This window comes from Nipponia nippon, unplaced genomic scaffold, assembly GCF_047370975.1.
Source record: "Nipponia nippon isolate SJK-2023a ecotype South Korea unplaced genomic scaffold, ASM4737097v1 scaffold_9, whole genome shotgun sequence".
Taxonomy (NCBI): Eukaryota; Metazoa; Chordata; class Aves; order Pelecaniformes; family Threskiornithidae; genus Nipponia; species Nipponia nippon.
In genome coordinates, this window is record NW_028262413.1 from 17,410,052 (window position 1) to 17,422,702 (window position 12,651).

Consider the following 12,651-nt stretch of genomic DNA (forward strand, 5'->3'; position numbering starts at 1 on the left):
AGAGTGTGAAATCAGGAATGAATACTAAGTTGTACGTAAAAACCCTCACCACAAATCTCCACAGCAGGTATGCATATCTATCAACAGGCCAATTTTTGCCAAGAGTACTGGGCAAAGGATCTGGGTCGTACCGATCTGTTTCCTGTCGTACCAGCCCTGGTGGTCCATCCACTGCCGCAGCAGCTCGATGGGTGGCTGAGCACCATATTTCTCCAGCACAGGCATGTTCAAATCATCAATAAAAAATATGAAGTAACGCCCAACCGGAGGCCCGAACACACCCTTCCGCCTGTAAGGAGAGAAGCTGTGTAAGGACGCAGGACAACTCCTACTGCAAAGGTACTCCTAACTTGATCCAAAAGCAGTTTTTTCTCCAGAGGCTTCCTGGGTCAGCAGTTTCAGCTATCCTTACACTTACACTCCATATACTGCTTTATATGGGCCTTTGCACGGAAAAGATCCAGAGCAATGTTTGAGGCACTGGCTTCTTTCCAAACACAAATGAAATTTTGTCTACTTATGTACAATGTGAATGAATAAATGGGTGCAAATAAAAGCAAAGCTTGAGCGCATTAGTCTGTTGGAAACTTCAAACCAGTGGCTGACCAGGTAGGCAAAAGGGAAGGTGTTAACCATGGGGAGTTGGACTGGGGGTCAGCAGCCATGTTTTCTCCCCTTATCAGTTTCTATAAAGATCCCACACCAGGGTTTGCAAACACCTGTGCTGTGAAATGTAGTACTTCTGGAATAACTAGAATTGGAGCAACTTTTACAGACCTTCACTAATCCCTCTCACTTGCTTGCCATTGTACCAAGTTATTACTGGCTCTCGCAATCCCAGCTCAGATTTGCTGTGTCCCCTATTTGTTATCCACAGCTGTACGTGATTGGGGCCCCTTCAGGTCTTGGGATGAAACTAAACGGCCAAGCTCATAGAAACACTGAGCTCAGGGATACTGCCTTTGCAAATGCAGAAAGGAAACTTGCCTCTTATCCAGTTTGCTGTCAATGAGATCCTGGGTTTGGTTAGCAGAGGTGCGTGCCGAAAACATCAGGAAGTGTGTAATGTATCTGAGAGGCAAGTTCTTCAAAAGCTTGTCTGTAATTGTGACAGTCTTCCCTGTGCCAGTGGGACCAATGCAGAGAACCTAGAAGCACAATCAGCAATGCAGCATAACCATAGGCATACAGTCTGTGTTTCCCAGCTCTCTGACATTTGCTGGAGGAAATGCAGGTTACTGCTCACTTAAGCATTCGAAGGCTGGGAGAGGACAGAAGGCTTGCTTCTTCAGTAAGGACAGCTGTTCAAGAGATCTCTTGGTGTGGAAGGAATCCAACCAGAGAAGTATGGAATGGAACTGTAGGAAACAGGTAAAGAGGGATGATGATAGGCTATCTAGCAATTGCTTCATTTTGATCGAACAATTGAGTGTTGATATTCCTTTGGGGCATTGGCATGGTGCCTGGGGACTGAATGGAGAACTCTTGATGCTTAGGCACAGCTTTTGAGTAGAGAAATACAAATCCATGAAAGTGGGAAATAATCTTAAAGTATCAGGTAGCTGTTAGGTTCTGACTGCACTGGGAGAGGAAAAAGTGCTCCTGTTGAAGAGAACAAGGTTGAATAAAAAAATCAAAGACAAGGCTGGGCACATACTGGCTTACAGTTGGTGAGCAATAGCTCCAGCAGATGGGCCATTCGAACTGTGTTCATCGTGGGCACAATAATGTCACAGAAGTTGGTGTCAGGAACCATGGTGAACTTTGCTGTAGAGTCCAGCCACTTCTCCCAGCACACCTGAAATGTATGGGTGTGTTTAGAATGGGTGATTGCATCTATCCCCTATGGGAAGAGGAAAACAGTATTTCTGCGGTGTTTTCCCTATCACAACTCCTTGTGTAGTAGCTCAGATTCTGAGGAGGAATTCAGGTTTCCAGCCCCTCTGTCTAGTCTTGCCACCTACACCTTTCCGTATGGCAATGCTGTAAGTGCCTGACTCACTTCCTTTGGGAGGGAGGTAGCCCAAGAGTTAGACATCACTGCCTCAGCAGCAACATACTTGCCCTCCATTCTGAAAACTGGGATCAAAGGGTGATGGAGCACTTGTGGTATTTGCAAGAACGGAAATTCTGTCCTAAGCTGACCTACCCTGTAAGTGCCCCCGTGGCAGAGGGCCAAAGAGGGCTTAGCTGCAATCCTATCTTCATGTTTGGTGCTATCACCTGCGTTGCACTCAGAGGCACATGGAGGTTTTCCACAGGACATGGACGACTTGTGCTAGAATCAAGTCACAGACTAACCTCCCAGAGGCCACTATACAAGTGAGACAGAGGTTTTATCAGGGATGTGCTGGAGAATGCTGAGAAAATGTGCATTCCTGACCACCCCATGTGGCCTTCCCACAGAGATGACACTGGCAGCTTCTGCTAAGCATCTGATGCTCATGTAGGGCTCTTTAGTTTGCTCTGATTTCAGGAAGGGAAGCATTTTTCCCCTCTTTTTTTTTTTCTTTCTTTCAGCCTAGGGGCTGGTGACTGTCAGTCAGATGGGCCTTGCATGCCCTACTGCTCTGCTGTCTCCTGTGAAAAAGATGGCATATTTGTCTGCCTTACTCCTCCTCCAGACTCTGCTGCACACAGCTCTTCTGCTGTTGTGCACTGCTTTCTAACACAGACGGACCTTTCCATCTGAGCTTCTCCCTGTCCTCCTCCAGCAGCCACACTTGCAGAGCCCTCCCACTTCCCTAAGCACTGGCAGAGGCACTCAGGTCTGAACTGACCAGTCCTTGGCTCAGATTCAAAAGATCTGCTTCACAACCCTGAAGGCAAGAAACTGCCTTCTACCTTTAATGAAAAGCTTCATTTCACTTTAAACATTCTCACTTGGTTCTTATAGGCCTTTCTTATTTGCCCTTGATGAGAAAATCCTACCAAATCTGGCAGGACTGTGTTGCTTCCTGGTCCCTCCCCCCCAGATTTCCCAACTTGGAGTTTGAAGTGAAATATTTTACCTCCCTAATGACCTCCTCATCCAGATCATCTTCAGCACTGCTAAGCCCAGCATCATTCAGTTTATAGTCATAAACCAGCCCTTCTTCTGGGAAAAGTAACTGGATCTGTGGGAATAAAGCTGGGGTGAACTTGGCTGCCACTCAGCTGAATTCAGAGGAGGATCTGCACTACTGCCAGGAAGACTTTACTAACAGGATGCCACCTAGCAGCCGGGGGATCAGGTCTCTCTCCCAGATCTTCCAGCTCCAGGGGTCCCTTGAAGTTTGAGGCAGATGTGGTATACCAGATCACAAGAGGAAGCCCATCCCAAGCCTCCAGACATTCAAGAATCTCTGACCCCCATTCCTGATTGCCAGTTCCTCTATAATGAGAGAGGATCTGCTTTTCCTTTACTCACCTTTTCCTTTGCCATCTTCTCCCTCAGCCACAAGCTGAAGGCCATGCGACCTTGGGAATCTCCGGTAGCGCCCACACTCCAGATCAAGGCAAATATAAACCAGGGTTCAATCAGGTCTCTGATACGAGCTGCCTTCTCCTGGGGAATCATCCTAATTCCCTGAGAACCAGAGAAGAGCAGAAGTAAAATTGTCAGGCATGGTTAAGGTACATGAAAACCAGACTCTTCTTAATGTGTTTGTATTTCTATTCAGCTTCCATGTAGCTTTTTCTAGCCAGTTTTTCACAGGCCTTGTTAATATATTCTGTGGATTAAAACTTGCTGTTTCATTGGTGTACTTGAGAGACTCCCCTTGCTTAACTAATGTTACTCAACAGGAGCTGGGAGAAGAATTTAGTCTTTGGCTTTTAATTTGAAAGTTGTCCAGCCTTCTTCAATACTAATTCTCAAAGGACCTGCAATCTGAAGTGCATCACTGCTTAGCTCTGATCTCTGCTTTCCACTCATTCTCCAATTCCCTCTGCTATAAATAAAAGTGAACTTCTTCCCTCCAGCCTGGTAGGCATGGAGTTTATCTTTTGCTCTTTCAGTGGGCAAAGCATAATCCTTCCAGGTTTACCTGTGCTTTGCAAGATGTTGTATTGCCTTCTGCCATGTAGATGAGCTACAGCATGACTTTTCTGCACCAACACTTTGCTCTCTGGTGACTAACCCTCTGCATGACTTAGTGTCCTTAAGAGTTAGAGGCACACACAAGCAATAGCAGCAAAATCCTACCTCAATGGGAATGAAAGGCTGAAACAAACATTCCAAGAGCATGAGGAGGCTCCTTGTGAGGTTACTGTCCGTTGAGGCAATTATCTCCTTCACAAACCTCCGGACAAAACCAATGGCCTCCTGTAAGGAGAGGCAGGAACAGCTCAGTGTCATCATCCAACACACTTGACTTTGCTTTTACCTTCTAGGGTTCTGGTTTCTCCTTGCCTCCCTGCAGGCTACATTTAGCAGGGAAGGTATGACTGAGAATGCTGCCATTTCCCACTGCGTCCCAAGTACCACCATTTTGACTGGAGGAAAGTAAGTCAAACTGCTTGATTCAGTCTTAGCCATGAGAAACCTCTGGGTCTGCCTTTTCGCTCTGTGCAACAGTGATGTGCAGCTTGTGCCTTCAGACCTTTCCTTTGCAGCTCTGGGTTATTAATTAAAATAGTGGCTCAGGAGAAGAGCAGAAATAACAAGACTTGTTCTTACAACTTTTTACCTGGAGTAACTCCACTGTAAGCAATGGAGCTGCACCAGGGATTATTTTGTCAAGAAGATAATTTTAAAAGGAAATAAACTATCATGACCAATAAGACTAAGTCACATCTGTAGGGATCAGTGAATAAGCTCTATTAAAGCCAGAAAATTCACAGATTAGTTTGTATACTAGTAGTCTGAAGTGTTCCTGCAATGGCATTTAAATCCAGGCCTTGACAAGTCTGGGCTGGTTGATATCTGAGCTGACAAGCTCCAAGCCATGGAAGGGCTGGAATGGCATGGTAGCTCACCTTGAGGAATCTCCTGAAGAGAGATGCTAGCTGCTGTGAGAAGGGCTGCATGATGCCTGGGATTTTTTGCAGCCAGCACTCGATGAAGGGCTCCAGCCCCAAGATGCTGGGTTCCAGGTAAACCATGCCACAGCGGGAGACCGTGGCAGGGGAAGCAACAGCCAGATCCTGGACTTCAAACATCATGGTCATGCTCTGGAAATTGCAAAAGGAGAGAAAGGAGGATAAGGACTTGATCACTTCTGATATGTCTTTCAGCATAATTTGGTGAAGCTGAAATCCTTCCCTTCGTTGCAGAAACCTTCTTTTTGTTGTGTTTGTGCAGCACAGCAGAGGTCTGGCCAACAAAGGGCTGCTACTGAGACACCAATTTCCATACAAGTCCATCACAGACATCAAGTGGAAAGTAAAAGGCAAGTCCCTCCCAAGAGGGAGGAAGGAAAACAGACAACAGGCAGCAAAAGTAGGAGGGATGAGTTACCTCTGTCAGCTTGATGATTTCCCCTGAGCTAAGACACAGCTTCTTATTGTCATCCAGCACCGTGTTCATGTTCTCAATCCACAAAGCATCAACTGGCCCATCAAACATGTACCACTTCTTGCTGGTGTCGGTGGCTGCAGCTCCCCGCCGGATGAGTGAGGAAAGGATCCCATCTGTCCTGAAAGGAGGGAAGAAGGCAGGGCTTGGCCCATTTTGGTTTTGCCAAAATCAATGGCAAAGCTTCCACCATATAAGGCAACAGAGCCAGAATCTTACCCTGGTTCATGTGCCCAAGGATACCTGTGCCTCACGTAATGATGAGCTGCGTCAAGGTCCATCTCATTCTTCCTTTTACTGAGACATACATCTCAGCCTGAGCGGCACCATGAGACAATTTCTTTGGGCATTAGGATCTGGACTTCATGTCATCTAACTATAAAATGCCAAGTTTCCCTTTAACATCTCTGTCCTCAGTGAAAAGCAGAGAAGCCTTGCCAGCACCCAGTTCAGGTCATAGGTGGGTTATCTGCTCTCTGGAGGTGCCTCTTTTTCTCCGTCAAGTGTAAAGGGAGACTCAGGACAGCTACTCTGCTAATTCAGGTGCTTCAGTTGGGTAACTATAGGTTAGGAGGATGAATCCAGGCTAAAGAGTGTGACTCTACCCTCTTTATAACTGAAGTTCCCCATCCTCAGCTGCCTGTGAACCCAGGTGGTGCTGGAGCTGGTGAACAGGAGAGCAAACACACAAGGAATGCTGGCTGTTGACAGCAAGAACTTAATCTGAACATGGAAACTTGGAGTGGAATTTCTGTTCAGGCCCTGGACTCTACTCCCATTATTAAATAATTATTTGTTGTTTTTATAGTGCTAGTGAATTCCAGAGTATTGTTACTGAGATCAAGGGAAAACAGTCTGTTCTAAAGCTCAGCCGATTAAAACAGATGGATTTGTCTGTAAATACATTTTACATGGCTGCTGTATTTTTCTTTTTGTCATGTTGACGTGCCTGTGTGCTGCCCTTGGGTAGAGTCACATCATAAATAAGCTGTTGAGCTTAACTGGAATAGCCTATAAATGTCCTTCAGTAAGGATGCACCAGAGCCCAGGTTGGGAAGCTCTGGGTCTCAGCATCAGTAATGTTTACTTGCTTGCACTTTTCCTAGAGGCAGTTAGTTTCATATTTATTTAGTTTCCCTCATTTTACAGAACACAGTCTTTAGCTTTGCCCCTAAGCAAGTGGTGAGTGACAGGGCCAAAGGGAGATTCGCACTGCTTCTCACACCTTAGCTTCTGGATAAAGTGAGCTGCAAAGTCAACCTCAGGTCACATATGGAAACATAAGCAGTAGGACCTGGATGTCAAGAGGGCAAAAGGGCTATTGGTTCTTGCTTCCAAACCATGTAAGCAAGCAGGAGCCCTGGTAATGGGAATGAAATGCCCCTTTATGCCTGAAAGTCATCCTTCATCATTCAAGGCCACCAGTGTGTTTATACAGAACAATTAAAGTGCGCAGCACAGAGGTCACTTTTCTTCAGAAGCAAAGTGAGTGTTTTTAAGCTGCTGTATCTTAGAGCAGGGGCATGTGCTCCAAAGCAATTGAATTATTCCTTGTTACGCAGCTAATGCTGCCAGCTGAGCTGCAGTAACTGTCTGGGCATGTGCTGGCAGCTGGGCCAAGCACACAATAAAAGATGTCAGCTTAAATCGCCGTGACTGGCTATTGTAGCTTGGTGAGGACAAGGACTTGATCGCTTCTGGTTTTATGCCACTACCCTAAATAGTTCTCAGCCTTGAAGAGAGGACGCTCAAGACCAGAATAAAAACGTTTCCTGTCTGGAAGGAAGGAAAGCAGGTTTTGTACTTTACCACTCATGCGTTAGCAAGTTGAACTCTCCATAAAGCTGGCCCATTGTGATGGATTTGGGATTCAGTACAAAGTAGCTGACTGCTTCGTAATTCCCACCACTGGCTGCAGGCTGACCTTTCAGTGATGTCATTGCAGCTGCCAAGACTTCATAACTCTGCAAAAGCAGGAAAGCAAGAGAGTTAACTGCCATGGCTCCATAATGACAAAGCCACTTGCTCTCACAGCAACTGCATTCAAAGGGCCGTAAGAAAGGAGATGTAATGAAGGATATTATCATAGTAAGGAGATGCCTGGCTGCATTCACAGAAATAAAGCATTCCAGATGCAGGGGGAGGAAGTCAGATCTCCTATGCAAGAGGCCTGAAAGCATCTCGAGATGTCAAAGTATGTCTCAACCTTAGAAATTTGCAGTAGAGCTAATAAACTTCAGTCTAATCTCCCAGCTCGAAAGAGTGAGCTACTAATATACTTCCCCATGGCTATAAATCAATACTAAAAGGCAGCATTTTGGTCTCCTGACTTCCATCTGAGAGAAGCTGGAAATGCCGGAGTGCGAGTCTTCTGTGAAGCTTAACCCTCAGCATCACTAGGTAAGCGATGGTTTGCTGGGGCCAGCGCAGTGTCTCAACCATACCTTTGTCTTCCCAGAGCCTGTTGGACCCACTAACATAAGGCCATGACGAACCACAGTGGTTTCGTAGAGCTGGATGCACTTAGTCACAAAACCTGTCGAGGAAGATGATGCGGAGTGGGTCTGGGATCAGCTCTCTCTTTCCTAGGGCAGAGCACTGGACTAAAAGCCCAGACCCAGAGGGAGCTTGTGGAGAGCCTTTCCCCTCACCATCAACATCTTTCAGGTTCTCTTTGATGCAGGATTTGCGAATGGCTTCTTCCAGGATGCCATAATCAACAGGCTTTTCTCTGATCTTGGGAAATAAATCTGAGACAATACCATTGAAGAGCTTGAGGTCATCCTGCAGGAATTTGGGTACGTTGGCATCCCTGATAGCCCGCAGGCAGATCAGCTCCTACAAAGATTTAAGAAATCAGAACTTCAAAGATCCTGCCTCTCTTATGTGGCTGCAGAAAAGACCACGTAAGTCTATGACAGTGTGAACTGTAAGAACATTTACCTCATTCATAGTAGGATTCTCTCTTTTGAGGTTGCCAGCTGTTGAGATGACAGTCTTCACAGCTCTCATCCCAAAGTCATAGTGGTCCTGGAAAAGGCACAGAGGAAACAATGTCATCAGATACAGGAGCATCACCTAAAAAGAGAGAACCTATGCATGCACTCAGTTAGCAGGTAAGAAAAGAAAAATGAGAGTTACGCCTTCAGAACAACTGCTCCTTCATCCAAATCTGCTCTCAGGATCCTTCAAACAACTAATTAGTCCTCAGCTGTACAGACTACAGGCGAGGAAGATGAGAATAACTGGATGATGAAAAATCCTAGATGGAGGGAGAAGTAGGCAGGGCTGCTTGGCTGTCCTGCCATTGTAATCCTAACTAGGACTGAAGGTGAATGCAAGTCCAGCAACAGGAGGAGAAATGAGCATTAGAAAGGAGGGAGGTAGATGAAGAACGGGTATTGTGACCTTTGGTGTCACAAGGCACCAAGAGAACCATCCACGTACATTGTGCCTAGGCTGAGAAAGCCTCACATTTTAAAAACATTCATGGACATTAAGGCATCTACCTGGGTACTGAGCTGCTCTGACAACAGTTTGAATGTTGTGGTGATCTTCTTTGCAAGGACTTTGGCTTCATTAAACCCAAAGGAGTACAGTGATATCTCAGCAATCATGGAGTAATCTGGGACCATCATAGCCACAGGACGAAAGAGAGCCTGAAACATATCGTTCCAACACAAGATCAAAACACTGTTGTTTCTTGCTTTTTCCAGCAAACTGAAAAGACTTGAGTATCTATCCCAGACTGTTTAAAGGACACGGCATAAGTGTGCCTGGCACCTGTCAGGGTAGCATCCCTGCAGTTTGCAATCTGAGGAGTGCCATTTGCTTACAGATGTGATTCAAATCTCAAAATGATCCTAGAAACTTTCCAAAAGCATCACATCCTAATCCTCGTCATGGACACACTAGTGGTCTGGGTAGCATCCAGCACCTGTATTGCCCCTCTTCTTTCTGTCTATGCAGTCTGCCCTCCTTACCTTCAGGTTATCGGGCAGTTCAGTACGCCCAGCATACCCTGGGTTCATTGTGATGAAGACTGCACAGGATGGGACCAGTGGGATCTCCGTGCCTTCAAACATGAAGTGATCCACCTAGAAAATTAAAAATACGATCATCCTCAAAGAACAGAGCCTGACCTGCCAATTAAATAATGTAGCAAAATCTTCCAAGAGGAAAACAATGGCTTTCAGCAGTTAAATCATCAAGCATGGACACACACAGCTGCCCATAACTGTAGTGACTCAATCTGGTCCCACTGCAGGAATCCAGTATTACTGGCAATATTTTTCCCTGTTTAAGAAACTGGGCTCATCGAAGATTTACTGATAGGATACAATGTTTTTTTGGCTCTTGAACAGACTTCTATCCCTCCAGCTGTAAACAAACATCTTTCCATTTATTCTGCAGTAGAGTTTGGACCTGAATTAATTCGTGGCAGAGGGGGCAAAGAGAAACCTAAATCCTTTTTAAAGCTGTGTAGGTAGTAATTTCAGATGGGGGATAAAGTAATGCAGAAGAATTCACGGAAAGCAAGTTTCTAATTCCAAGCCAAAGTCAAGGAGATTCAGGTCTTAACCCCTCTGCGTCTCCAGAGAACGAAGCAGAGGCTGTCTGCTAGACTGGCTGACAGCTGAGTCTCCATGTAAAGCCAACAATTCACTTTACATTGCAACTCTGTGTGTGCATGTGTATGCATTTTTCTGCACATATTGGGTTTTGTGAATCCACTAAAGCTTGGATAACACATTCAGACAAACGTGGTGCTGAGCAGCTCATGGCAGAACACTGGCTGCCTTTATCACACCTCCAATTTGTATCAGCTCAGTGGATCTCTATCAGAGTGTCTCCCACACCAAAGTCTGCTGGCACTGCAGCTCAAGCTGAGACATACTTCAGCCTGTTGAGAGTGTGGGCAACTGTGGCAGCACAGACTAGGGTGAAGTTACAAAACCCACCCAGGATGCTGACTATGTAATGGCCTGGTATGATGCATCACAGCTAGGGCATTACTCATACCTCTCCAAGCTCAAGTACGTCTGTCTGAGTTGACCCTGAGCAGTGAAGCTGGTCCTTCGTGAAGATGCATGCAAAGACAAGGACTTGCCTAGACTAGCTCAAGTGGAGATATTTTTGTCTGCCTTTGCATCCGCATGTTCATTACATACCCTCTGCTGCTGTGCTTTCTGAATGGTTGTGATCTGCTGGGCCACCACAGACAGCACCTCGATATCAATGCGGTTGAACTCATCAAAGCAAGCCCATGCGCCAGAGCTGGGCAAGGAAGGAAAAATGAGGGGAGTTAGGAACATCGCACAGGAGCAAACTTGCAGTCAAAAGCTCAGCTAGATCTAGAAATTATAAATCCACATACTGGGAAGGCAGCACAGAGACAACAAGCAAACCTAAAAGGCCCCTAATGTCCCACAGCAGGTAGTGACACAGCCACAGTGTACTGGTACAGTGGAAAGGGCTGTAGCCCCTCACCCCGACTATGCATCGCAGGCCATGTGATCAGTGAGAAGGTGCATGGTCCCTGCAAGACCATGGTAATGTCTGATCCTACAGCCTGGGACAAATTCTGTGCGTTACAGATTTGGGCTTGAAGGAGGCGTCACGTTGAATTCCTGTTTTGTACCTGAGCTGTAAGTGTAGCAGATATAATTTAGACATCTCTTAAGTCCATTTTTCAGAGCTTGGAAGACTATGTATAAAGCTGGAAGCATGTATATGAGGAAGGTGATCTTCCCAGAAGGCATGATTTAAGAAGGAAGTTAAATTACTTACAAAGAAAACATCTGAGAAAAGAGTATCAGCTTTTGTTGGAGTAACTAATTCAGATTCACCAGTGTGCAACAGACTAATTGGACCAGCTCTGTCTGAAATGTAGAGAAGAGAGAAGCTTCTCTGAGAGGATCCCTCAGGGCTTAGAGCAGTCTCTCTTGGCTGCTCAATTTTGGATACACTCAGCAGATTCTCTCCTTCTTAAGATTAAGTAGCTTGTGGGCTGAATCTCAGTCCAATGTGTATGATATTAAAACAAAGGCCAGAGCGGAAACATTTGCACAGGTGTCTAATAGTGGATTGGTGCAAAGCATTTTAATTTTGCCTTAAATGAACAGGATCTCTTTTTATCCCCCCCCCCCTTTTTTTTTTTTAAATTGGCTCAACTGTCCCTCCCTTCTGGCAGGAATTTTGTAACTGCTCATTCTGGAACACAGTAACTCCCTTACTAAGGCTTTGCTTGTTCTTCTGGGCTGCTATGAAAAATAACCACCAATTCCCAGTGGCCAGCATCCCTGTGTCCTACCCACTCCTTGATAATGACACGCAGCATTTCATTGTACCTGGCTAGTCCCTTGAAAAACTTTCCCATTGCCATAAAGTCAAGCTGGTCGGAGCAGTTAAACACTACAGTTTGGATTGCTAGGGCTTTCCCCAGGTCTTTTGTTGTTTCTGTTTTGCCTGTTCCTGCTGGTCCTGCAGGTGCTCCTCCAAATTTCAGGTGCAGAGCTCCTGTAAGCGTCAGATAACACCTACAACAAAGAAGAGACCAGATGATGAAAAGCATTTCTACTACTGATTTCAGTAAGGGAGACATATGATCTATCCAGCTGGAGACAGGTAGGAATCTGTCCTTTATTGTTCCGCAGAACTGCTTAGATATGCAGCACTCTGCAAAGGAGTTAGCTATGTGGCCTTGATTAGTATTCATGGGGGCCTGCATGGATAAATCCTTCTGCCACTGGCTACAAATTCACTCTCCAGAAAAAGGACAGTTACAAAAGGGTAAAACTATTATTGCTGCTGCCTATGCTAGAGTATTTGATGCCCCTATCTACTGGTTTGTAGAAGAGCTCCTTAGCTATCAGGTGGGCATTTTATATGAGGCAGAACACTACATTAAGAATTAGGAGAATGAAAGCAATCAGTCTGAGCACTGATCACTAGGAATACAGTAGAATTGCACCAATTACACCAATGCTAGGGTGTTCCTATGCCCTCATCTCAGGTAGTCCTTTACTCTACAAACGGTTTCTATTTACATACATTAAGTAGTAAGACCAGCATGGTCAGATCCTTGGTTTAATCCCCAATGAGGCTTGTTTATCCAGAAAAAAAAGTAAAATACACTTATTACCTAGAAACCA

At 45.5% G+C, this 12,651-nt stretch overlaps 1 protein-coding gene across 1 annotated transcript in view; it reads right to left on the reverse strand.

Moving 5' to 3' along the window:
- DNAH1 (dynein axonemal heavy chain 1) overlaps positions 1-12,651 on the reverse strand; it is a 78,121-nt gene that overhangs the window by 28,436 nt on the left and 37,034 nt on the right. Inside the window, exons 29-44 of the mRNA XM_087745184.1 lie at positions 11,848-12,036; positions 10,669-10,774; positions 9,481-9,594; positions 9,007-9,156; positions 8,441-8,527; positions 8,149-8,335; positions 7,942-8,033; positions 7,307-7,461; positions 5,441-5,618; positions 4,960-5,154; positions 4,187-4,306; positions 3,410-3,568; positions 3,012-3,116; positions 1,658-1,798; positions 988-1,148; positions 132-289 (exon numbers count right to left, since the gene is read on the reverse strand). Of these exons, the coding sequence (XP_087601310.1) occupies positions 132-289; positions 988-1,148; positions 1,658-1,798; positions 3,012-3,116; positions 3,410-3,568; positions 4,187-4,306; positions 4,960-5,154; positions 5,441-5,618; positions 7,307-7,461; positions 7,942-8,033; positions 8,149-8,335; positions 8,441-8,527; positions 9,007-9,156; positions 9,481-9,594; positions 10,669-10,774; positions 11,848-12,036 (2,297 nt within the window). The remainder of the gene's footprint in view (positions 1-131; positions 290-987; positions 1,149-1,657; positions 1,799-3,011; positions 3,117-3,409; positions 3,569-4,186; positions 4,307-4,959; positions 5,155-5,440; positions 5,619-7,306; positions 7,462-7,941; positions 8,034-8,148; positions 8,336-8,440; positions 8,528-9,006; positions 9,157-9,480; positions 9,595-10,668; positions 10,775-11,847; positions 12,037-12,651) is intronic.